The sequence below is a fragment of the Electrophorus electricus genome, chromosome 16 (genome assembly GCF_041902795.1).
Source record: "Electrophorus electricus isolate QZ-2024a chromosome 16, ASM4190279v1, whole genome shotgun sequence".
NCBI lineage: Eukaryota > Metazoa > Chordata > Actinopteri > Gymnotiformes > Gymnotidae > Electrophorus > Electrophorus electricus.
Window position 1 is genome coordinate 26,172,501 of NC_137512.1, and position 25,764 is coordinate 26,198,264.

General features: G+C 46.7%; 2 protein-coding genes across 3 annotated transcripts in view; one reads left to right on the forward strand and one right to left on the reverse strand.

Annotated features, from left to right (window-relative positions):
- Positions 1-2,162: 2,162 nt before the first annotated feature.
- Positions 2,163-6,775, forward strand: map1lc3b (microtubule-associated protein 1 light chain 3 beta). Its single transcript, XM_027029941.3, has 4 exons — positions 2,163-2,383; positions 3,328-3,383; positions 4,560-4,666; positions 4,910-6,775. The coding sequence occupies exons 1-4, from the start codon at positions 2,344-2,346 to the stop codon at positions 5,079-5,081; spliced, it is 375 nt and encodes a 124-aa protein (XP_026885742.1). The 5' UTR covers positions 2,163-2,343; the 3' UTR covers positions 5,082-6,775.
- A 587-nt stretch (positions 6,776-7,362) lies between these two features.
- zcchc14 (zinc finger, CCHC domain containing 14) overlaps positions 7,363-25,764 on the reverse strand; it is a 41,885-nt gene continuing 23,483 nt past the window's right edge. The window contains exons 6-13 of one of the 2 annotated variants that reach the window (XM_081698568.1): positions 25,398-25,480; positions 22,169-22,205; positions 17,641-17,947; positions 17,272-17,360; positions 13,559-13,683; positions 12,589-12,699; positions 9,316-10,337; positions 7,363-8,494 (exon numbers count right to left, since the gene is read on the reverse strand). In XM_081698568.1, coding sequence (XP_081554694.1) covers positions 8,417-8,494; positions 9,316-10,337; positions 12,589-12,699; positions 13,559-13,683; positions 17,272-17,360; positions 17,641-17,947; positions 22,169-22,205; positions 25,398-25,480 — 1,852 coding nt within the window. In that variant the 3' untranslated portion in view covers positions 7,363-8,416. Of the gene's footprint in view, positions 8,495-9,257; positions 10,338-12,588; positions 12,700-13,558; positions 13,684-17,271; positions 17,361-17,640; positions 17,948-22,168; positions 22,206-25,397; positions 25,481-25,764 lie in introns of both variants that reach the window. The other variant, XM_035532102.2, reaches the window with a different exon arrangement.

A 25,764-nucleotide genomic window follows, 5' to 3' on the forward strand; every position in this document is an offset into this window, starting at 1 on the left:
GTGTTGGGGTCAGGGTCGGGGTTAGTGTTGGGGTCAGGGTTAGGGTTAGTGTTGGGGTCAGGGTCGGGGTCAGGGTCAGAGTTAGTGTTGGGGTCAGGGTCAGGGTTAGTGTTGGGGTCAGGTTCAGGGTTAGGGTTAGTGTTGGGGTCAGGATTAGGGTTAGTGTTGGGGTCAGGGTCAGGGTTAGGGTTAGTGTTGGGGTCAGGGTCAGGGTAAGGGTTAGTGTTAGGGTCAGGGTTAGTGTTGGGGTCAGGGTCGGGGTCAGGGTTAGGGTTGGGGTCAGGGTTGGGGTCAGGTTCAGGGTTAGGGTTAATGTTGGGGTCAGGGTCGAGGTCAGGGTTAGGGTTGGGGTCAGGGTTAGTGTTGGGGTCAGATCAGGGTTAGGGTTAGTGTTGGGGTGAGGGTCAGGGTTAGTGTTGGGGTCAGGGTCAGCGTTAGGGTTAGTGTTGGAGTTAGGGTTGGGGTCAGGGTTAGTGTTGGGGTCAGGGTCAAGGTTAGGGTTAGGGTTGGGGTCAGGGTTAGTGTTGGGGTCAGGGTCAGGGCCAGGGTTAGTGTTGGGGTCAGGGTCAGGTTTAGTGTTGGGGTCAGGTCAGGGTTAGGGTTAGTGTTGGGGTGAGGGTCAGGGTTAGTGTTGGGGTTGGGGTCAGGGTTAGTGTTGTGGTCAGGTTCAGGGTTAGGGTTAGTGTTGGGGTCAGGGTCAGGGTTAGTGTTGGGGTCAGGGTCAGGGTTAGTGTTGGGGTCAGGGTCGAGGTCAGGGTTAGGGTTGGGGTCAGGTCAGGGTTAGGGTTAGTGCTGGGGTGAGGGTCAGGGTCAGGGTTAGTGTTGGGGTGAGGTTCAGGGTCAGGGTCAGGGTTAGTGTTGTGGTCAGGTTCAGGGTTAGGGTTAGTGTTTGGGTCAGGGTCAGGGTTAGTGTTGGGATCAGGTCAGGGTTAGGGTTAGTGTTGGGGTGAAGGTCCGGGTTAGTGTTGGGGTTGGGTCAGGGTTAGGGTTAGTGTTGGGATCAGGGTCAGGGTTAGTGTTGGGGTCAGGTTCAGGGTTAGTGTTGTGGTCAGGTTCAGGGTTAGGGTTAGTGTTGGGGTCAGGGTTAGTGTTGGGGTCAGGGTCAGGGTTAGTGTTGGGGTCAGGGTCGAGGTCAGGGTTAGGGTTGGGGTCAGGTCAGGGTTAGGGTTAGTGCTGGGGTGAGGGTCAGGGTCAGGGTTAGTGTTGGGGTGAGGTTCAGGGTCAGGGTCAGGGTTAGTGTTGTGGTCAGGTTCAGGGTTAGGGTTAGTGTTTGGGTCAGGGTCAGGGTTAGTGTTGGGATCAGGTCAGGGTTAGGGTTAGTGTTGGGGTGAAGGTCCGGGTTAGTGTTGGGGTTGGGTCAGGGTTAGGGTTAGTGTTGGGATCAGGGTCAGGGTTAGTGTTGGGGTCAGGTTCAGGGTTAGTGTTGGGGTCGGGGTCAGGGTTAGGGTTAGTGTTGGGGTCAGGGTTGCAAGGAGAACATTACAGTAATCTACCCTGTTGGATATGCTCATTCCTACACAACTACTCTTTCCTGTTCTTGCCTCTAGTCATGTTTAGATCAAATAACGCACGACACCCTCATCCATCTCACTCTGTGAACAGACTGTGTGGATACTAATTAAGATACACATTGCAGCTGCACTGAAACATCGCAGTTCAATGCTAAAGGTTATATATATATATGATTACGTTTCACAGCATTTATCTGACGCTTTTTATCCAAAACAACTTACAATTCTGACTGAGTACAACCTGAGTAACTGAGGGTTAAGGGTCTTGCTCCGGCAACCTTCTGATTACTAGTCGCGCGTCTTAATCTCTGAGCTTGTGACGTAACAACTGCTCTTCCACTCTTCCAGCACACAGGAGGACTGTCTGGAAATAACATTACCAGAAGAATGAGATTTAGTCTGATAAAATGTTATAAATAATATTGTACCGTAATAGACCGCAACGGCAGGAAGATCTTTTTTTCTTTTTCCTTGTTTGATAAAGGTATTGGGTTCTTTTTTTATGATAATGGCTTATAAAAAGATAAACACCTTGCTTTCGGGCACTATGTTAGAGACAATTACTCTCCACGTCGCACTAGAACCGCGAGCATCTTAACCCCGCCCCTGCTCGGCCGCCCGTGACGTCACGCGTCAGCTGACTGGTTTGTTTTGCTGGTTAGAGTCCTCGCGCAGCAGCAGAGTCACTCGCGAGCAGGAAAGGGTTGCAAAAGAGTTGCGTTATTTGGGTTTTTTTGAAACCCAACTCGGTAACGCCTGCGTAGACGCGTCGCTATTTTACTTCTGTTCATCTTAGGCGGTTTGCCTAAATACTCTCGCGTGTCCGTGAAACATGCCGTCAGAAAAGACGTTCAAACAAAGAAGGACCTTTGGTAAGCGCGTGCTGCGGGCTCGAGCTCGCTTTCGTTTTCTAATAAACCTGCGACAAAATGCGCGAAATGTTTACAGTTTAGTATGACATTAATAGATTAATCGAGTCAAGCTCCTTACAATAATTAACCTTTAACATCAACATCGTTCTCTTTATATATATAATATTCCTCTTAAACAGCTAGTGTCGGTTCGCCAGGGTGCATGGAGGTGCGCAGGGCCCTACAGTGAGCAGTCTAAAGTAGGTCACGTCGTGTGGGGCTCGGGGTGACCTGGGGAAGGGTGTCGGCGCTGATGCACATCTCTGAACACTCCAACCGCTGCGTATTCAGAATTATGCAGCTGCGAATAACAGAATAAGACAAACATTCGGCACTGTTTAGTACAGGTTGCCTCGAGACTCAGCTTCGGTGTCGCAATACCGTCGCGAGGCCAGATGTGTGGCAACCACACGCAGATCTGGAGATGCAGACGAGCTCTCTGCAGAATTGGGGGATGGGACCAGCCGCTGAGCTCAGCAAGCGGATTCCTGGAGTAAAGAGGCGCCTTGGCTGGGTCAGGTGCAGCCCGCCGACGTGTGACTGGTCCGACTGGACGTGAGTGGGCTTCGTGTGGTTTATCCACTACACGTGCTGAAGTAAACCTGCTCGTGAACGTGGGCCCTGTTTTCATCACGTCTGTTAAGCGGGTCACGTGTTTGGATCCTTCTTATCCTCTTAAGATACACACGACCGTCTTTGTTTTGCGTTTTAACCTAAAAACGGCGGAACTTGTTTCATTTGGTTTCCAGAAGCACAGCCACTAGTCGCTGTAACTGTTTAGACTTCGACAGTGAAAACATGAGTCGGGCTTCTTTCATTCCAATTTTTCAGTTAAAAATGAATTAGTCGATAACTGTTCTTTAGCTGAGTGAACGTGTAACAGTGTGTTGACGTTTCCCCTACAGAACAGAGAGTGGACGATGTCAGACATATTCGAGAGCAGCACCCCAGCAAGATTCCGGTAAGAGCCCCTCCGCTGCCCGTCCCGGTGCAGAACCCACTGGGAAACGGTGCCTTGCATGCCGTGTGTCAGCGTGTGTGTGTGTGTGCGCGCGCGTCGGGATTGTTTGTTTCGGTTGACTTGGGGATCTCACCTTTGTCTTTGAGACTCCTGGGTCATGCAGGACATGCAGTAGTGGAGTCCAGCTGGATTCTCATATGTCTGAACTATAGTGAGTGTTTGCAGGGTCATATTGTCATTCATGAAGGTTGGGACCTCTCTGAATGCTTGCCAACACACCTACCCACCCCTCCCCTGATTTAAAGGGTCATATTTACACATCAAAGCAGTATAAACTGTGTGAGGAGTCGTTGGTTTCCAGACCTCTGAGAGTCTGCTCAAATCAGCATATGTAAGCAAGGCTCTAAAGGACAGCAGGGTTGGAAGAGCACAGTGTCACCAGCTGACTGGGGGATCATGTGACAGTCTGCCACCTGTGGATTAGACTCGTTCAGCTGCTAATGGGATCACCTCCAGAGTACCACCCTGCCCCCTAGTCTCACACCCCCACTGTGTTCCCCTGGGGCCCACACAGGCCTGCTAGCAGAGCTAGCACATTACCGCTCTACTACATACACACGTTACCGCATTACCGCTCTGCTACATACGGGTTACCACATTACCGCTCTGCTACATACGCGCGTTACCACATTACCGCCCTGCTTCATACGGGTTACCACATTACCGCCCTGCTTCATACGGGTTACCACATTACCGCCCTGCTTCATACGGGTTACCACATTACCGCCCTGCTTCATACGGGTTACCACATTACCGCCCTGCTTCATACGGGTTACCACATTACCGCCCTGCAACATACGCGCGTTACCGCATTACCGCCCTGCTACATACGCGCGTTACCGCATTACCGCTCTGCTACATACGCGTGTTACCGCATTACCGCCCTGCTACATACGCGCATTACCGCATTACCGCTCTGCTGACTGATCTGTTCAAAAAACAAGAATTCTCTATGATTGGTGTAAAGGGAGGGTCCCACATACAAACACAAAAAACAAAAATAGAGTTTTATAAACTCAAATTTTGGTATTTTAAATAAATATTTCAGAAACTGGTGTGCTTACTTTTTTATAAAACAAGAGAATGAAGTGTCTGCTGTCTGTTTTCATTTTTCAGGTCATCATTGAGAGGTACAAGGGGGAAAAACAACTGCCTGTTCTGGACAAGACCAAGTTTTTGGTTCCTGACCATGTGAACATGAGTGAACTCATCAAAATCATCAGGTAAGCTGGAGCCCCAGTGCTGTGTAGATCCTCCTCACGCAGAGAACGCTGGACTACTGCATGAAAACCTGCGGAAAAGAGAGGGTGTGTAGGGAGAGAGAGAGAGAGAGAGGGATAAGGGGAGCGAGGGATTAGACCCAAGCTCTGTTTATATTCACCTTTAGTATGTCCTACGAAGGCTAAAAATAGCAGATTAAAACAGAACTGCTAACAGTTTGTGTTTTGTCATGTTGCTGCCACCAGGAGGCGCCTGCAGCTGAACTCCAACCAGGCTTTCTTCCTGCTTGTGAACGGCCACAGCATGGTGTCCGTGTCCACAGCCATCTCCGAAGTGTATGAGCGGGAGCGGGATGAAGATGGCTTCCTGTACATGGTCTACGCCTCTCAGGAAACCTTTGGAAGTGCGATGCCTTAGTAGAACCTTCCTGCTCTCACTTACGGACAATGAGCTTCCAGCATATACACACACACACACACCCTGCATACACTACCTGGCTCTCACACACACACACACACACACACCCTCACCCTGCATGCACCGCCTGGCCCTCACACACACACACACACACACACACCCTGCATACACCACCTGGCTCTCACACACACACTGCATACACCGCCTGGCTCTCACACACACACACTGCATACACCGCCTAGCTTACACACACACACCACCTCAATACAGAAGCAGACAGAAGAAGTCTCACTCTTCTCGCCCCGTAATACCCAGATCTCCTTCCTTCTGACGTTGATGTGGTTTTGTCGTTTAATTTGGGTGGACAGACTTTGTCCCTGTGATTGTGTGGAAGTCCCATCAGCCCTAGAGCAGAGGCTGTGTTTAAATACAGATGACTCCTGATGGTTTCTGATCACATTGTTTATCCGGTTTCTTCAACCTGTGGTCAGTCCATGATCCGTTAATGAAATGGTGTGTTGGTGAGAACGTGCTTCACATGAGTTGTGACGATTGCTTAGAATAGCTCGGAGAAGGAGTAGTGTTTTTATTTTTAGTTGTATATTTTTGGAGTTTGATCTTAACAGAAATGCCACATATCTGATGTGTAGTGGATATGTGAATGACAGATTCTCTCATTTAAATGCATTGTGCAAGTTCTTGATATGAGGTACAGTCACACGCTCCCTCACTCTTAGTTGCAAGATTGCTAAACTTGACAAAGCTTGTAGCTTCACATGAGACCGACAGGGAACAGATCAGCTTGTTCAAGTGCAGATCTGTACCATCTGAAGGACTGTTAGCTGTAGTGCGCTGCACAGCCTGTTGCTGGTGAACTTCTGCGCTCAAGGCGATTCCCAGCAGCTCCTTGCAGCACAGCTGTGAGCTGGAGGCTTCTTGGACTCACAAAGGAGGAACTGTGACCTGTTGATAATTTCTGTGATCCACACAAAGCAGATGGAATGGGAGTCATTCCAGAAAAATGCTCATCAATCAGACACCTTACAGCTCTGTAATGCAGATACAGGAAGGGACGCGGGTTAGCTGCACCTCTGGCCCGGTGTGAGGGGACGCGGGTTAGCTGCAACTCTGGCCCAGTGCGAGCGTGTGAGGGGACGCGGGTTAGCTGCACCTCTGGCCCGGTGCGAGCGTGTGAGGGGACGCGGGTTAGCTGCACCTCTGGCCCGGTGCGAGCGTGTGAGGGGACGTGGGTTAGCTATTGGCAGATGTCTCTGCAGCAGGTCCAGGATGCCTCCAGGAGACCTGCTTTTCTCAATGTCCTGACCTTACGAGAGGGTTCTCTGCGCCTTTATATCACTGCATATGTGTTCTAGTGTCTGCCTGTGTGGGGATGTCTAATTGTCCAACAACCACAGTGTCCAAGGCTTCTGTCTCAGGTGCTTTAGCCTGTGTGTTTATCTGGAATGGTCTTTGTGTATTTAAAGTGAAGTTTCCTAGTTAATGTTCACATGCTAAATTTGTGTAAAGAACAATGTCTACAGGTGTTTGTCTGACATGGTTTGGCAGTGATCCTTCTCTTCTGTATCTCCACTTTAATAGCCATGCTATCTCCCCTGTGTCACTCTGCTCTTGAACTTCACATTTGTTATTTTAACAGATAAATAAAACAGGAATATTCAAGATGTTGACAAGTGTCCAGCCATCCTCATCGTGTTTCTTGTTACCTACATAACTCAAACGTTCAGGTTTATGGAGAAATAGCGGCAGTTTTTATTTTCACTGTAAAACCCTGTAGTCACTCATCACACATTACCCATAATCCACGTTGTCAGTTTTATGGTCATATAACCTGTAATTAGACTCCGCTGACTCACCTCAGCCTGTCCGTCTTTGCAGCATCTGAAAATTGGAGCCATTGGTCTTGGCGCAGAACTATCCTTCCTCTGAGCTCCCCTCACCAAGCTAACTGTTCCTACTGTATGCTGAACGCTCCCCATAGACTGATTTACACCTTAAGCTCAGTGGGTCCATAAACCTGCAAGGGAGGGAAATAATCTATATGACTGTGACTAATAATAATAATAAATTGAAAATGGAGAACAACCAAAGCTGTAGACCAGCACGATCGTAGACACAACAGCTAAAGACCACGACTGTAGACGCCACATTTAGTTTAATTTGCCTTAAAATGTGCTGTCAACTCTTATTTCAGTACTGAAGTACATTTGTGTAAAAAAAAAAAAAAAAAAAAAAAAAAAAGGATCCCACACATACACACATCCAAAAGACAATCAATAAAGTTTAATTTTGGAAAAACAGTCTCAAATTGGTATTGTATACAAAATAACTCTGATTACAAACTCAGTTCACCATCGACCATTAAATACAAAATGACCAAAGAGTAGAGGAACGCGACTGGCTCCCTCACAGCGTCTGGAGGACTAGAAACACTGGCTGGTTACACAGGAAAACATAGCGCATGAATATTTGTCAGAAGGCAGCATGCATAGTGAACCCTGCAAGCACCACTCCTGAACCTTGAGGATGAGGGATTCTGCTCGGCACCTACTGTGTGGTCCCTGCAGGGCACACACGGGGTACTGCAGTGGTCACCCAACTGGCTGTGGGACGGGTTCCTGAGCCTGTTCTTTCTCCGTGTGGTTCTGTTCTCTCTGGGCTTCAGGCTTCTTCTCCATACACCACCAGGTAAGAATGATGGAGCAGTTCAACATGTCCATGCTGTAACAGGCTAGTTCTGTCAGCTCCAGACAGACAACCCAAACAGGGCAGACTGTTGAAGCAGCTCCAGACAGACAACCCAAACGGGGCAGACTGTTGAAGCACGGGCAGCCAGAGCTTTTCAGTGTCATTACAGTAAACGGCCAAGGGGAGGCAGCATTGTGCTTTCATCCTGATTTGTTATGGCACTGAGCAAAAATGTCATCAAAAACTACCTGGTATGGTTTCCAAAAATGACTAAAATGATTTGCAAAACTATGACATCCAAAAAGACAGAGCAAGAATACACAAAGACTTGTAAAAATGAGCGTCTTTCCTTGGGTGGAGAACTTTTACATGGCAGTCGTGTGACGCATTTTGAATCATCAAAATGTAGCCACCTAAAATTAAACTGTTTTCCCGTTAGACTAATATTCGCCTGGAGAGGCTGCTTTCTGAAGCCTGTCTGCAGTCTGGGTTCTTTAGTGTGTTCTCTGCCCTGTCTGAGTGGCATGGCTGGTTTCCATGCCAACCTTACTGAAGAGTCACTCCAAGTGCTTCAGGTGTGGGCAGAGTGTGTGTGAGTGCAGGCTCACACCAGAGGACTCTTCATAACCTCACACACTCGTAGAATCACACTTAGTCAGCAGAGTCCTGGCTGTCTGAATGAGGAGAGTACTTGAGACGAAACATCCCTGTAAAAACAATGACACACACACACACAATACATACATAAGTACAAGCAGATGAAATCAGCAGAAGCCCATTTAACAAAAATTACTGATAAAAAAAACTTTTAAAATGGTTGTTTTCTTCTTTTTTTTATTTTTATTTTATTGCATTCAATTTTTGCCTGAGTGTGTGTGTGAGTTGTGAGTGAGTATGTGTGTGTGAGTTGTGAGTGAGTATCTGTGTGTGTGTGTGTGTGTGTGAGTGAGTGAGTGAGTGTGTGAGTGAGTGAGTGAGTGTGTGTGTGTGAGTGTGTGAATGTGTGTGAGTGAATGTGTGTGAGTATGTATGTGTGTGTGTCTGTGTGTGTGTGTGTGTCTGTGTGTGTGTGTGTCTGTGTGTGTGTGAGTGAGTGTGAGTGAGTGAGTGAGTGAGTGTGTGTGAGTGAGTGTGTGTGTGAGTGTGAGTGAGTGAGTGAGTGAGTGTGTGTGTGTGAGTGTGTGTGTGTGAGTGTGTGTGTGTGAGTGAATGTGTGTGAGTGAATGTGTGTGAGTGAATGTGTGTGAGTATGTGTGTGTGTGTGTGTGTGTGTGAGTGAGTGTGAGTGAGTGAGTGAGTGTGTGTGAGTGAGTGAGTGTGTGTGTGAGTGTGTGTGTGTGTGTGAGTGAGTGTGTGTGTGTGAGTGTGTGTGTGAGTGAATGTGTGTGAGTATGTATGTGTGTGCGTGAGTGTGTGTGTGTGAGTGAGTGTGAGTATTATTTTCCCAGGGTGCCGCTGTCCGGTCTCTACCTTGCTGTTTAGAGTCCATGGGTGTCTGTCTGCAGTCTAGCGCTCGATGGCCACTCACCCCACAGTTGTAGCAAGACACAGTCCCTGCCTTCTTCTGCCCCACCCCTCCACTTCCCATCACCCCATGCGGTTGATACACATTAGCCCCTCCCCCTAAAAAGCCCTGCATGGGAGGCAGGATGAGGTTTTGTTGTGAGTCGTGCGATAGGCCACTGTTGTAGAGGGGCGGGGCTACAAGAGGGTAGGAGAAAGGAGAGGCGGAGCCACTGCCTGTGAGGAGGGGGCTGAGATGGAGCAGGGGCCCCAGCGTGAAGACGGGCGTGGCAGAAATAGGGCGGGGCAAGTAGCCCGAGTAGCCTGAAGCCAGCGTGCCGTATGAGCCGCAGTTCCCGCTGCAGCCACACGAGGTGCACACGCACACAGCTGCACCCACCACGTTCGCCTGGCCCGCAATGTAGGCTGCCGCTTCCGACGACAGGGGGCTGGATCTGGGCGGGGCCACGGGCACGCTGCTCATGCTGTAGGTGTTCCCTGACACCGCTGCCATAGGAACGCCGCTGCCCGTTACCATGGGGATTGCACTGACAGGCGGGAACGTTGGTTTGGAGGTCAGGCTGGAGGAAGAACACGAGGAGGAAGCAGGGTAGTGAGCCCCCATGGGGGGGGTGGGTGAGGGAGACACCTGCAGCTGCAGCGGGGGGTGAGAGAATTGGTGGAGGGTGTTGGAGGTGGCAGTTAGGGCGGTGCTCGTCTCCACCATGAGCCCAGGAGATTGCAGCCCTGGGGGGACAGCGTCCATGCCCACCCCAGGGAAGAAGCTTTCAAAACGGACGCCCGCTCCCACGCAGGCCCCTGGGGGTTTGGGTCTGTCCTCGGGACAGAGCGGCGAGGGGCGGGGCTTTCGGGGAGAGTGGAGACCACGCCCCGGAGACAGCAGGGGTAAGGAAGGCGGAGTCAACTGTGATGGGGACAGAGACGGACCGTTCTGGACAGGGAGGACCTGAGCAGTAGGTCGGCTAGGAGCAGCAGAACCACCGGCGCCATGGAAGCAAGACCGCTCCTTCTCTCCAGACTCCGCCCCTGCCAGGACACACCCACAGCAACAAATCAGCTTCACTTATACAGCACTTATTACCATACACACTGTCACTATTACTATAGGCACACTATTACCACAGACACTGTCACTATTACTATAGACACACTATTACCACAGACACTGTCACTATTACTATAGACACACTATTACCACAGAGTCACCATTACTATAGACACACTATTACCACAGACAGTCACCATTACTATAGACAAACTATTACCACAGACACTGTCACCATTACTATAGACAAACTATTAACACAGACACTGTCACTATTACTATAGACACTATTACCACAGCCACTGTCACTATTACTATACACACTATTACCACAGACACTGTCACCATTACTATAGACACACTATTACCACAGACACTGTCACTATTACTATAGACAAACTATTACCACAGACACTGTCACTATTACTATAGACACACTATTACCACAGACACCGTCACCATTACTATAGACACACTATTACCACAGACACCGTCACCATTACTATAGACACACTATTACACAGTCACCATTACTATAGACACTATTACCACAGACACTGTCACCATTACTATAGACACACTATTACCACAGACACTGTCACTATTACTATAGACACACTATTACCACAGACTGTCACTATTACTATAGACACACTATTACCACAGCCACTGTCACCATTACTATAGACACACTATTACCACAGCCACTGTCACCATTACTATAGACACACTATTACCACAGCCACTGTCACCATTACTATAGACACACTATTACCACAGCCACTGTCACCATTACTATAGACACACTATTACCACAGCCACTGTCACCATTACTATAGACACACTATTACCACAGACACTGTCACCATTACTATAGACACACTATTACCACAGACACTGTCACCATTACTATAGACACACTATTACCACAGACACTGTCACCATTACTATAGACACACTATTACCACAGACACTGTCACCATTACTATAGACACACTATTACCACAGACACTGTCACCATTACTATAGACACACTATTACCAGACACTGTCACCATTACTATAGACACACTATTACCAGACACTGTCACCATTACTATAGACACACTATTACCACAGACACTGTCACCATTACTATAGACACACTATTACCACAGACACTGTCACTATTACTATAGACACACTATTACCACAGACTGTCACTATTACTATAGACACACTATTACCACAGCCACTGTCACTATTACTATAGACACACTATTACCACAGCCACTGTCACTATTACTATAGACACACTATTACCACAGCCACTGTCACCATTACTATAGACACACTATTACCACAGACACTGTCACCATTACTATAGACACACTATTACACAGACACTGTCACCATTACTATAGACACACTATTACCACAGACACCGTCACCATTACTATAGACACACTATTACCACAGACACCGTCACTATTACTATAGACACACTATTACCACAGACACTGTCACCATTACTATAGACACACTATTACCACTGACACTGTCACTATTACTATAGGCACACTATTACCACAGACACTGTCACCATTACTATAGACACACTATTACCACAGACACTGTCACTATTACTAGACACACTATTACCACAGACACTGTCACCATTACTATAGACACACTATTACCACAGACACTGTCACCATTACTATAGACACACTATTACCACAGACACTGTCACCATTACTATAGACACACTATTACCACAGACACTGTCACCATTACTATAGACACACTATTACCAGACACTGTCACCATTACTATAGACACACTATTACCACAGACACTGTCACTATTACTATAGACACACTATTACCACAGACACTGTCACTATTACTATAGACACACTATTACCACAGACTGTCACTATTACTATAGACACACTATTACCACAGACTGTCACTATTACTATAGACACACTATTACCACAGCCACTGTCACCATTACTATAGACACACTATTACCACAGACACTGTCACCATTACTATAGACACACTATTACACAGACACTGTCACTATTACTATAGACACACTATTACCACTGACACTGTCACTATTACCATATTACCAACGAAGTAGTCTTACAACGAAGTCTTAAATTAATCTCTTTAATGGTGTAACTGAACAGCTCAGAGCTGCAGGCTGATTTGCTGGGTGTGCATTGGGTGTGTGGGGAACGCACTCCTGGGGGGTTCCCTGGTCCGGTCGAAGGAGGCGTCACGGGACTGTGACATCGGGCTGCAGGGTGCGCTGGAGGAGCCCGAGGAGCTGCCCTCAGCCTCTCCCTGCAGCTCTGAACACACACGCATACACAGATATGCTCAAATCACCACTCACACGCATGTACATGCACACATATGTGAACACACAGGCATGCATACACACCCATGCATGCACACATATGTGAACACACAGGCATGCATACACACCCATGCATGCACACATATGTGAACACACAGGCATGCATACACACCCATGCATGTACACATGCACACAAACCCAATTTCCCCACACGTGCGCGCACAATTCATGCACAACAAAAAATACAAACTTTTTTAGTTAATTAAAAATATGAAATGTGGTTCAAAGTGTGAGTATACAAGTCTGTGCTGTAGTTACTGCGTGTGTGTAAATCTGTGCTGTAGTTACTGCGTGTGTGTGTAAATCTTATTTAACTGATTGTAAGGTTAACTATGGTGTCCCACAAGGGTCTGTTGTAAGGCCCCTGTTTTTTTCTTCATATATGCCACCTCTACGTGTAATAATTCATAAACACTGTGCTGATGACTCAGAGTTATACGTCTCAGCCAAACCAGAGGACAAATATGAGATTAGTATTATTTAGCGTGTAAAGGACATCAGACACTCTTGAGAAACTCACTTAATCCTGACATAACAGAAGGGCTTCTATCAGGCTCACAGACAGCTCTGATGTAATAAACTCTCTCATTACCTAATAAACCTTGATGCTCTCAATTGCACCATGTTTGACAGGTAAAGATTTTGTTATATGTGTGTGTGTGTGTGTCTATGTGTACTGTCTGTTACTGTGTGTGTGTGTTCACCTTTATTGTTAGAGACTGTGTGTGTGTGTGTGTGTGTGTGTGTGTGTGTGTGTGTGTGTGTGTGTGTGTGTGTGTGCGTGCACTAACCTGTACTGCTATTGCCTGTGTGTGTGTGTGTGAGTGGACCATTGTAACTGGATGGCGTTACTCTGGCAACGCCACCACAGGACACAGAGCACCGAGACATCAGGTGTCTCTTCTCCAACTTCTCCCTGTCAGCCAAACACACTCACATTACACACTAATCACGTTACATCAGCCAGCACATCAAACACACTCACATTACACACTAATCACGTTACATCAGCCAGCACATCAAACACACTCACATTACACACTAATCACGTTACATCAGCCAGCACATCAAACACACTCACATTACACACTAATCACGTTACATCAGCCAGCACATCAAACACACTCACATTACACACTAATCACGTTACATCAGCCAGCACATCAAACACACTCATCACGTTACATCAGCCAGCACATCAAACACACTCACATTACACACTAATCACGTTACATCAGCCAGCACATCAAACACATTCACATTACATTGCATCAGCAAACATATCAACACATCAAATAATTGGTGAAATTAACCAATCGACAGTTTATGATGTCATATATAAGACGTTTTCAGTACCAAACTGGAGCAGTGGTTTACTGTGAAAAGCCAGAGTTGGGAAAGAATTTTCCTCCCTGTTCCATCTAATCATCTAACCAAGAGCGTGTTATCCACAAGACTAAAGGACCTAAAGGACACCACTTCTGCTGCTCTTCTGGACATGATTCCAGCATTCCGACATGGAGGAACAAGGACCTACGTCCAGGATTAACGCTCTTACACACGAAGATAACACAGATTTTACAATTGGCAGTAGAATGGTGGATTATCTGTCTAATGTTAAAATTACTATTTGGGGATAATCTGTTTTTAAAACTAGTAAAAATTTATATTTCACATATTAAAAGTTGACATTGTGAAGGTCCAAATATGGTCAATTCTTTGATAATTCGAATGAAGATCTATCTTACATTTTTATTTAGAAACAGCATTAAATGTAAAAGTTACAGTGGTAACATGAAGGAGAAAATCATGTCCCAAGACTTCATAAAATACCAAATCATTTTAATGTTCATATTCATGACGTTCCTACACTCATAACTACTGCTGTAGATAAGGAGCCTTACAGAAGAACCTCAACAATCTTAACAAAAATGTTTTTCTTCTGTAGGTAAATGACTGAAGGTGCTGTCTCCACCCATCTCCACCCTGCTGTTGGGACTGCTGGTTTTTCCAGGTGACAGATGGGGAATCACCTGGAGCAGTCTTATCTCACCCCTACCACCCCAATCCCAGCCAGCCAGTGGAAATTCCACGATAATCAGAGTGGAAAAGGGATTAGAAAAGTGTGTGTGTGTGTGTGTGTGTGTGTGAGAGAGAGAGAGAGAGAGAGAGACAGAGAGAGCACGCATGTGTGTGTGTGTGTGTGTGTGTGTGTGTGTGTGTGAGAGAGAGAGAGCATGCGCGTGTGTGCGTGTGTGTGTGAGAGAGAGAGCATGCGCATGTGTGTGTGTGTGTGTGAGAGAGAGCATGTGTGTGCGTGCACGTGTGTGAGAGAGAGAGAGCATGCGTGTGTGTGTGTGTGTGAGAGAGAGCATGTGTGTGTGTGAGAGAGAGAGCATGTGTGTGTGTGTGTGTGTGTGTGTGTGTGTGTGAGAGAGAGAAAGAGAGCATGCGTGTGTGTGTGTGCACGCGTGTGAGAGAGAGAGAGTATGCGTGTGTGTGTGTGTGTGTGTGTGTGTGAGAGAGAGCATGCGTGTGTGTGTGTGTGTGTGTGTGTGTGCTCATTACTCTTTGTGTAAATCAGTCCCAGGCCCTTTGACCTCAGTCATAACAAACGTTTCTGTTCCAGTGTCAGCCAGTGACTCACAGCAATGAACAGAACTGAAGAAATCTTACTGTAATGAATCTGTGTGAACTTAAACTGCTGAACATGAACTTCTCAGAGTTTTATACACGCTTAGGCACGCTAAAGTGAAAAACAAACCAAATGTTCTCACATAAATGTCTAGAATATCTGCCTCGGCCACCACTGCAGTCATTGCTATAATCCTAACCGTAGTTAACCCTAACCCTAACCAACCCTAACCCCTAACCCTAGTTAACCCTAACCCCTAACCCTAACGTTAACCCTTACCCTAAAGTTAACCATAACCCTAACCCTATACCTAACCATAGAGTTAACCCTAACCCTAAACCTAGCCCTAGGGTTAACCCTAACCCTATTTCTAAACCTAGCACTAGGGTTAACCCTAACCCTATTTCTAAACCTAAACCTAGCCCTAGGGTTAACCCTAACCCTATCTCTAACCCTAACCCTAGCCCTAGGGTTAACCCTAACCCTATCTCTAACCCTAAACCTTGCCCTAGCCCTAGGGTTAACCCTAACCCTACCTCTAACCCTAAACATAGCCCTAGGGTTAACCCTAACCCTATCTCTAACCCTAAACCTAGCCCTAGAGTTAACCCTAACCCTATCTCTAACCCTAAACCTTGCCCTAGCCCTAGGGTTAACCCTAACCCTATCTCTAACCCTAAACCTAGCCCTAGCCCTAGGGTTAACCCTAACCCTACCTCTAAACCTAAACCACCTCTCCCACCACTACAGTCAGTAGGGAATCAAGCACTCTAGTCCCAGTGCTCAGTCACAGAAGTACATATCTAAAGCCACTTAAAGCCACAGGAAGAACCCAACAGACACTCATATAAGATCGTTCATTTCTCCAGCGTGCAGATGTTCAGCCGTGAGTCTGGTAGCACCTGCACACAGTTTGGCGATTTAACTCATCTCTTCACCTCCAGGTTCAGTAGGAGCAGGTGACCAAGGCATCATGGGTTCCATACTTATACACACGTACTGTCATACTGATACACAAACACGTGTAATGTCATACCGATACACATGTAATGTCACATTGATACACACGTACTGTCATACTGATACACATGTACTGGCATAGTAAAACATACTGGCATACTGATACACAAACACATACTGTCATATTAAAACGCATGTAATGTCATACTGAAACACATGCAAGTCACTCTGGTAAGAGTGTCTGCCAAATGCCCTACACATGAGCAGTGAAATGTGCCCTGGGTAGGTCCACCAGCACCAGGCCTACCACACCACACCCCACCACACCCCACTCTACCCCATCCCATCCCACTCTACAGCCACTGTATCTCTATAAGAAATATTATGGATAATAAAATGCAAACATACTGGAAATGTTCTGAATAACATTTATCTCTGTTGTGTATTTGTATTTGTGTGTGCACACACATGCGTGAATGTGTGTGTCTAAGGGAAAGAGCTTGTGCACGCACGTCTGTGTGTGCGTGCGTGTGTGTGTGTGTTTGTGCGTGTGTGAGGACAGTGGTAAGGGGGATTCCACATGTTCCTCTGACAGTGTTTGTATACACAGAACAGCTCACACCGCTGGGTCAGATTTAACTCTGGACATGTCCTGGTGTACAGGACCATAGAGACATTCCTAACTAGTTTACAGTCCGTGTGTATGGAACGGATGTGTGTGTCCATGTGTGTGTGTTTGTGTGCAGGGACCTCGGCTAGCGGTGTTTGTGTGCAGGGACCTCGGCTAGCGGTGTTTGTGTGCAGGGACCTCGGCTAGCGGTGTTTGTGTGCAGGGACCTCGGCTAGCGGTGTTTGTGTGCAGGGACCTCGGCTAGCGGTGTTTGTGTGCAGGGACCACGTCTCACTTACTTCTGCAGTTCCAGCTGCGTCTTTAGCTTCTTCTTGGCTCCCTGAGTGAGATCATACTTGTTCAGATCCTCTTCGGTGAGAGCAAGGAACTATGGGAAAGAGTCCACAATCAGAAGACGGTAACAGATGCATGGCAAAAGAAAGGTTGTAGACCCACACGGCCACAGTCACAGTTCTTCCCGTGTGTAAGTAAAGTTAGTCAAATATAACAGTTTCTTCTCTTTCATGAGTGAACGTACCTACAGTTTCACTGTTATCTGCTGACAACTTACTGAAACCATTTCCACTGAATACTGATACATCTATCCATCTCATCCAGCCTCACGTCTGAATGTTAATAATAAAGCCATCTGTCCGCTCAGCACTCACCTCCTCCATGGTCAGCTGTTTAAACACAGGGTAGTATTTGTGGAGGCGGAAGCTCCGAAGCCAGTCCAAAATGCCACTCTGCTCCTGGCCGGGCTGGGCCGGGCCAGGGGGGTGCAGGGGTTGTGGTGGCGGTTGTAGATGAGAGGTGGGGATAGTGTGGTAACTCTGAGATGCGGGAGACTCTCCCATAGTTTCAGCAGTGGGGGGGAGGGGCAAAGTCAGCTGGGGCAGATGAGAAGGAGGAGTCTGTGCCATGGAGGCGTGGACATTCACCATGGGCTGGACGCTGGCTAGACCACAGATCGCTCTGCAGGACAAGAGTGAAAAAGTGAGAGAAAGAGAGAGAGAAAGAGGGAGTGAGGGAGAGAGAGGGAGGGGGAGTGAGAGGGAGGGAGAGAGCGAGAGAGAGAAAGAGTGAGTGAGGGAGGGAGAGAGAGAGAGAGAGGGAGTGAGGGAGAGAGAGAAAGAGAGTGAGGGAGAGTGAGAGGGAGAGAGAGAGGGAGAGTGAGAGAGGGAAGGAGAGAGAGAGGGAGAGAGAAAGGGAGTGAGGGGAAAGAGAGAGTGAGGGAGAGAGAGTGAGTGAGGGAGAGAGGGAGAGAGAGAGAGGGGGGGAGTGAGGGAGAGAGAAGGAGAGAGAGGGAGAGAGAGAGTGAGGGGGGGAGAGAGAGAGAGAGAGAGAGAGGGAGGGAGGGAGGGAGAGAGACAGAGAGAGGGAGGGATGGAGAAGGAGTGAGGGAGAGAGAGAGAGAGGGAGAGAGAGTGAGGGGGAGAGAGAGAGGGAGGGAGGGAGAGACAGAGAGAGGGAGGGAGGGAAAGAAGGAGGATGAGAAAAGAAGAAAATGACAGAGAAGAATAAAGAAGGAGAGGGTGAGGAAGACATGAATTAACGTGTGTGTTACTGTGTGTATGACTGACAGTTGTGTGTGTGCGTGTTAATGTGTTACTGTGTGTATGACTGACAGTTTTGTGTGTGCATGTTAATGTGTTACTGTCTGTGTATGACTGACAGTTTTGTGTGTGCATGTTAATGTGTTACTGTGTGTATGACTGACAGTTGTGTGTGTGTGCGTGTTAATGTGTTACTGTCTGTGTATGACTGACAGTTTTGTGTGTGCGTGTTAATGTGTTACTGTCTGTGTATGACTGACAGTTGTGTGTGTGCGTGTTAATGTGTTACTGTCTGTGTATGACTGACAGTTGTGTGTGTGTGCGTGTTAATGTGTTACTGTCTGTGTATGACTGACAGTTGTGTGTGTGTGCGTGTTAATGTGTTACTGTCTGTGTATGACTGACAGTTGTGTGTGCGTGTTAATGTGTTACTGTCTGTGTATGACTGACAGTTGTGTGTGTGTGCGTGTCCGTGTTACTGTCTGTGTATGACTGACAGTTGTGTGTGTGTGCATGTTAATGTGTTACTGTCTGTGTATGACTGACAGTTGTGTGTGTGTGCATGTTAATGTGTTACTGTCTGTGTATGACTGACAGTTGTGTGTGTGCGTGTTAATGTGTTACTGTCTGTGTATGACTGACAGTTGTGTGTGTGTGCGTGTTAATGTGTTACTGTCTGTGTATGACTGACAGTTGTGTGTGTGTGCGTGTTAATGTGTTACTGTCTGTGTATGACTGACAGTTGTGTGTGTGTGCGTGTTAATGTGTTACTGTCTGTGTATGACTGACAGTTGTGTGTGTGTGCGTGTTAATGTGTTACTGTCTGTGTATGACTGAGTTGTGTGTGTGCGTGTTAATGTGTTACTGTCTGTGTATGACTGACAGTTGTGTGTGTGTGCATGTTAATGTGTTACTGTCTGTGTATGACTGACAGTTGTGTGTGTGTGCGTGTTAATGTGTTACTGTCTGTGTATGACTGACAGTTGTGTGTGTGTGCGTGTTAATGTGTTACTGTCTGTGTATGACTGACAGTTGTGTGTGTGTGCGTGTTAATGTGTTACTGTCTGTGTATGACTGACAGTTGTGTGTGTGTGCGTGTTAATGTGTTACTGTCTGTGTATGACTGACAGTTGTGTGTGTGTGCGTGTTAATGTGTTACTGTCTGTGTATGACTGACAGTTGTGTGTGTGCGTGTGTTAATGTGTTACTGTCTGTGTATGACTGACAGTTGTGTGTGTGTGCGTGTTAATGTGTTACTGTCTGTGTATGACTGACAGTTGTGTGTGTGTGCATGTTAATGTGTTACTGTCTGTGTATGACTGACAGTTGTGTGTGTGTGTTAAATGTGTTACTGTCTGTGTATGACTGACAGTTGTGTGTGTGTGCGTGTTGTGTTACTGTCTGTGTATGACTGACAGTTGTGTGTGTGTGTTAAATGTGTTACTGTCTGTGTATGACTGACAGTTGTGTGTGTGCGTGTTAATGTGTTACTGTCTGTGTATGACTGACAGTTGTGTGTGTGTGCGTGTTAATGTGTTACTGTCTGTGTATGACTGACAGTTGTGTGTGTGTGCGTGTTAATGTGTTACTGTCTGTGTATGACTGACAGTTGTGTGTGTGTGCGTGTTAATGTGTTACTGTCTGTGTATGACTGACAGTTGTGTGTGTGTGCGTGTTAATGTGTTACTGTCTGTGTATGACTGACAGTTGTGTGTGTGTGCGTGTTAATGTGTTACTGTCTGTGTATGACTGACAGTTGTGTGTGTGTGCGTGTTAATGTTACTGTCTGTGTATGACTGACAGTTGTGTGTGTGTGCGTGTTAATGTGTTACTGTCTGTGTATGACTGACAGTTGTGTGTGTGTGCGTGTTAATGTGTTACTGTCTGTGTATGACTGACAGTTGTGTGTGTGTGCGTGTTAATGTGTTACTGTCTGTGTATGACTGACAGTTGTGTGTGTGTGCGTGTTAATGTGTTACTGTCTGTGTATGACTGACAGTTGTGTGTGTGCGTGTTAATGTGTTACTGTCTGTGTATGACTGACAGTTGTGTGTGTGCGTGTTAATGTGTTACTGTCTGTGTATGACTGACAGTTGTGTGTGTGTGCATGTTAATGTGTTACTGTCTGTGTATGACTGACAGTTGTGTGTGTGTGCATGTTAATGTGTTACTGTCTGTGTATGACTGACAGTTGTGTGTGTGCGTGTTAATGTGTTACTGTCTGTGTATGACTGACAGTTGTGTGTGTGCGTGTTAGTGTTACTGTCTGTGTATGACTGACAGTTGTGTGTGTGTGCGTGTTAATGTGTTACTGTCTGTGTATGACTGACAGTTGTGTGTGTGCGTGTTAATGTGTTACTGTCTGTGTATGACTGACAGTTGTGTGTGTGTGCGTGTTAATGTGTTACTGTCTGTGTATGACTGACAGTTGTGTGTGTGTGCGTGTTAATGTGTTACTGTCTGTGTATGACTGACAGTTGTGTGTGTGCGTGTTAATGTGTTACTGTCTGTGTATGACTGACAGTTGTGTGTGTGCGTGTTAATGTGTTACTGTCTGTGTATGCCTGACAGTTGTGTGTGTGTGCGTGTTAATGTGTTACTGTCTGTGTATGACTGACAGTTGTGTGTGTGTGCGTGTTAATGTGTTACTGTCTGTGTATGACTGACAGTTGTGTGTGTGTGTTAAATGTGTTACTGTCTGTGTATGACTGACAGTTGTGTGTGTGTGCGTGTTAATGTGTTACTGTCTGTGTATGACTGACAGTTGTGTGTGTGTGTTAAATGTGTTACTGTCTGTGTATGACTGACAGTTGTGTGTGTGTGCGTGTTAATGTGTTACTGTCTGTGTATGACTGACAGTTGTGTGTGTGTGCGTGTTAATGTGTTACTGTCTGTGTATGACTGACAGTTGTGTGTGTGTGCGTGTTAATGTGTTACTGTCTGTGTATGACTGACAGTTGTGTGTGTGTGCGTGTTAATGTGTTACTGTCTGTGTATGACTGACAGTTGTGTGTGTGTGCGTGTTAATGTGTTACTGTCTGTGTATGACTGACAGTTGTGTGTGTGTGCGTGTTAATGTGTTACTGTCTGTGTATGACTGACAGTTGTGTGTGTGTGCGTGTTAATGTGTTACTGTCTGTGTATGACTGACAGTTGTGTGTGTGTGCATGTTAATGTGTTACTGTCTGTGTATGACTGACAGTTGTGTGTGTGTGTGTTAAATGTGTTACTGTCTGTGTATGACTGACAGTTGTGTGTGTGTGCGTGTTAATGTGTTACTGTCTGTGTATGACTGACAGTTGTGTGTGTGCGTGTTAATGTGTTACTGTCTGTGTATGACTGACAGTTGTGTGTGTGTGCATGTTAATGTGTTACTGTCTGTGTATGACTGACAGTTGTGTGTGTGCGTGTTAATGTGTTACTGTCTGTGTATGACTGACAGTTGTGTGTGTGTGCGTGTTAGTGTTACTGTCTGTGTATGACTGACAGTTGTGTGTGTGTTAAAGCATAAACCTTTAAGGACCATCTCCACATCTCAGGACGACTTTGAAGATGTTTTGGAAAAACATTTTAAATGGAAATGAGATTTGACAGAACAGCGAATTGTGCTGGGGTCAAAGGTCAGATCCACAACACTCACCTGCTCGTCCCTCTACACTGGAGCAGACTGTTCAGATCTGAAACACACGGGACAAAGCTCACCAGGACATCACCCGATCAGTACTTTCTTTCCTGCTCCCTCATCTACAATAAATGTTTTTAATAAAACCCAAAAACAAACTGTTGCCATCTCAAAGCTTGTGAAGCAGAAATGATTGGCTAGTGTGCATTTATCCAGATGAGTGTAGGTGGCTGTGGAGTTGAGTTGAGCTGCTTTAATATGGTCCTGTAACATGTTCCTTTAACATAGTACTGTTAGAGCTACAGTAACATGGTTCTGTAACATGGTCCTGTAACATGGCCCTGTTAAGAGATACAGAAACATGGCCCTGTAACATCGCCCAGTAACCTAGTACTGTTAGAGCTACAGTAACATGGCCCTGTAACATGGTTCTGTTAGAGCTACAGTAACATGGTCCTGTTGGAGCTGAAATAACATGGTCCTGTAACATGGTCCTGTTAGAGCTGAAATAACATGGTCCCATAACATGGTCTTGTTAGAGCTGCTGTAACATGGTTCTGTAACATGGTCCTGTAACATGGCCCTGGTAAGAGATACAGAAACATGGACCTGTAACATCTTCCAGGACATTATACTGTTAGAGCTACAGTAACATGGTCCTGTAACATGGTCCTGTTAGAATTGAAATAACATGATCCTTTAACATGGTCCTGTTAGAGCTGAAATAAAATGGTCCTTTAACATGGTTCTGTTAGAGCTACAGTAAGAGGCCACAAATCTTACTTGAGGACGAGCTCTGAAAATAGTGATCAGCACACAGGATTACAACACACACAGTTGGAGAGAGAGAAGAGAGCGAGAGAGAATGAGAGAGAGCGAGAGAACGAGAGAGAGAGCGAGAGACAGTAAAATGAGGGACAGTGAGTAGCCCACACACACTATATTGCCCAGTTTATAAACACCTTTATGTACTTATCTATTTATTTTGTCTCCATCCTCATTATTTATTTTCCCCTCAGTTTGTCCAGTTCTCATTTCAGACCAGTTACAGTTCTCTTCAAGTTCTTTAGACAACAGAATGCTTCATTTAAAAGGTTCATTCATAATATTGCTTTGGCAAAACTGTTCCTGCATACAGTCTGACAATAAAGCTTACTGAACTGAGAGAGAAAGGGGGAGAGAGAGAGAGAAGAGGCCCATTCCAGCAGCAGGCTAAACCTGAAAATATGACACAGACACACACACACACACACACACACACACACACACACACACACACACACACACACACACACACACACACAGAGACAGACACACTCACACACACACTCACACACACACACACACACACACACACACTCACACACACACTCACACACACACTCACACACACACTCACACACACACTCAGACACACACAGACACACACAGACACAGACACACAGACACAGACACACACAGACACAGACACACACAGACAGAGAAACAGACACACAGAGAAACAGACACACAGAAACAGACACACAGAGAAACAGACACACAGAGAAACAGACACACAGAGAAACAGACACACAGAGAAACAGACACACACACACACACACAGAGAAACAGACACACACACACACAGAGAAACAGACACACACACACACAGAGAAACAGACACACACACACACAGAGAAACAGACACACTCACACACACACACACTCAGACACACACTCACAGACACACTCACACACACACACAGACACACTCACAGACACACTCACACACACTCACACACACACACACACTCACACACACAGACACACACACACACACACACACACACAGACAGACACACACACACAGACGCACACAGACACAGACGCACACAGACACAGACGCACACAGACACAGACGCACACAGACACAGACGCACACAGACACAGACGCACACAGACACACACACGCACACAGACACACACACGCACACAGACACACGCACGCACACAGACACACGCACGCACACAGACACACGCACGCACACAGACACACGCACACAGACAGACACACACACAGACAGACACACACACAGACAGACACACACACAGACAGACACACACACAGACAGACACACACACAGACAGACACACACACAGACAGACACACACACAGACAGACACACACACAGACAGACACACACACAGACAGACACACACACAGACAGACACACACACAGACAGACACACACACACACACACAGAAAGACACTCACAGACACACAGACACACACACACAGACAGACAGAAAGACACTCTCAGACACACACACACACAGAGACAGACACACTCACAGACACACACACACACACACACACACAGACACACTCACAGACACACAGACACACACACAGACACACACAGACAGACAGAAAGACACTCACAGACACACACACACAGAGACAGACACACTCACACACACACACACACACACACACACAGAGACACACACTCAGACACACTCACAGACACACTCACAGACACAGACAGACAGAAAGACACTCACAGACACACACACACACGCACACAGACAGACACACACACAGACAGACACACACACAGACAGACACACACACAGACAGACACACACACAGACAGACACACACACAGACAGACACACACACAGACAGACACACACACAGACAGACACACACACACACACACACACAGAAAGACACTCACAGACACACAGACACACACACACAGACAGACAGAAAGACACTCTCAGACACACACACACACAGAGACAGACACACTCACAGACACACACACACACACACACACAGACACACACTCAGACACACACACAGACACACACAGACAGACAGAAAGACACTCAGACACACACACACAGACAGACACACTCACAGACACACACACACACACACACACACAGAGACACACACTCAGACACACACTCACAGACAGACAGAAAGACACTCACAGACACACACACACACACACACACACACACACAGATAGACAGACACACACACACAGACACACACACACACAGACACACACACACACACAGACACACACACTCCCGTGATGTCTTGTTCTATATCTAGATCACCAGATGAGGTCATCACTGTGTAGGACCACCCCACACACAAGCAGGTCACCCCACGTGTTGGTCCACGTCTGAGTTTGAGTAGGACATGTGAGGGCTTGACCACTGTATAGGGGAGTGTGGGGTGGGGCTTACCGCTGGGGGCGGGCAGCCAAGAGCTGAGGAAGAGACGCACTTGATCATGTCTGAGGACATGTGTGGGCAGAGCACTCAGACACCTACAGAGCAGAGGACACATGTGTGAGTGTGCGAGTGTGTGTGCAAACATCCATGATAATGCATACGTTCATGTGTGGGTGTGGGGGGAGAGCATTTGTGTGTGTGTGTGAGAGTGTGTGAGTGTGTTGGGATAGAGTACAGGTGTAGGTGGTTTTGTTTGTTCTGAATGATCAGTGATTTAATTTGAATGAACAGTAGAAGGAAAAAGACCATTATTCATATCCAAGCTACACTGGCCCCCTGTCTCTCTGTCCACTACACTGGCCCCCTGTCTCTCTGTCCA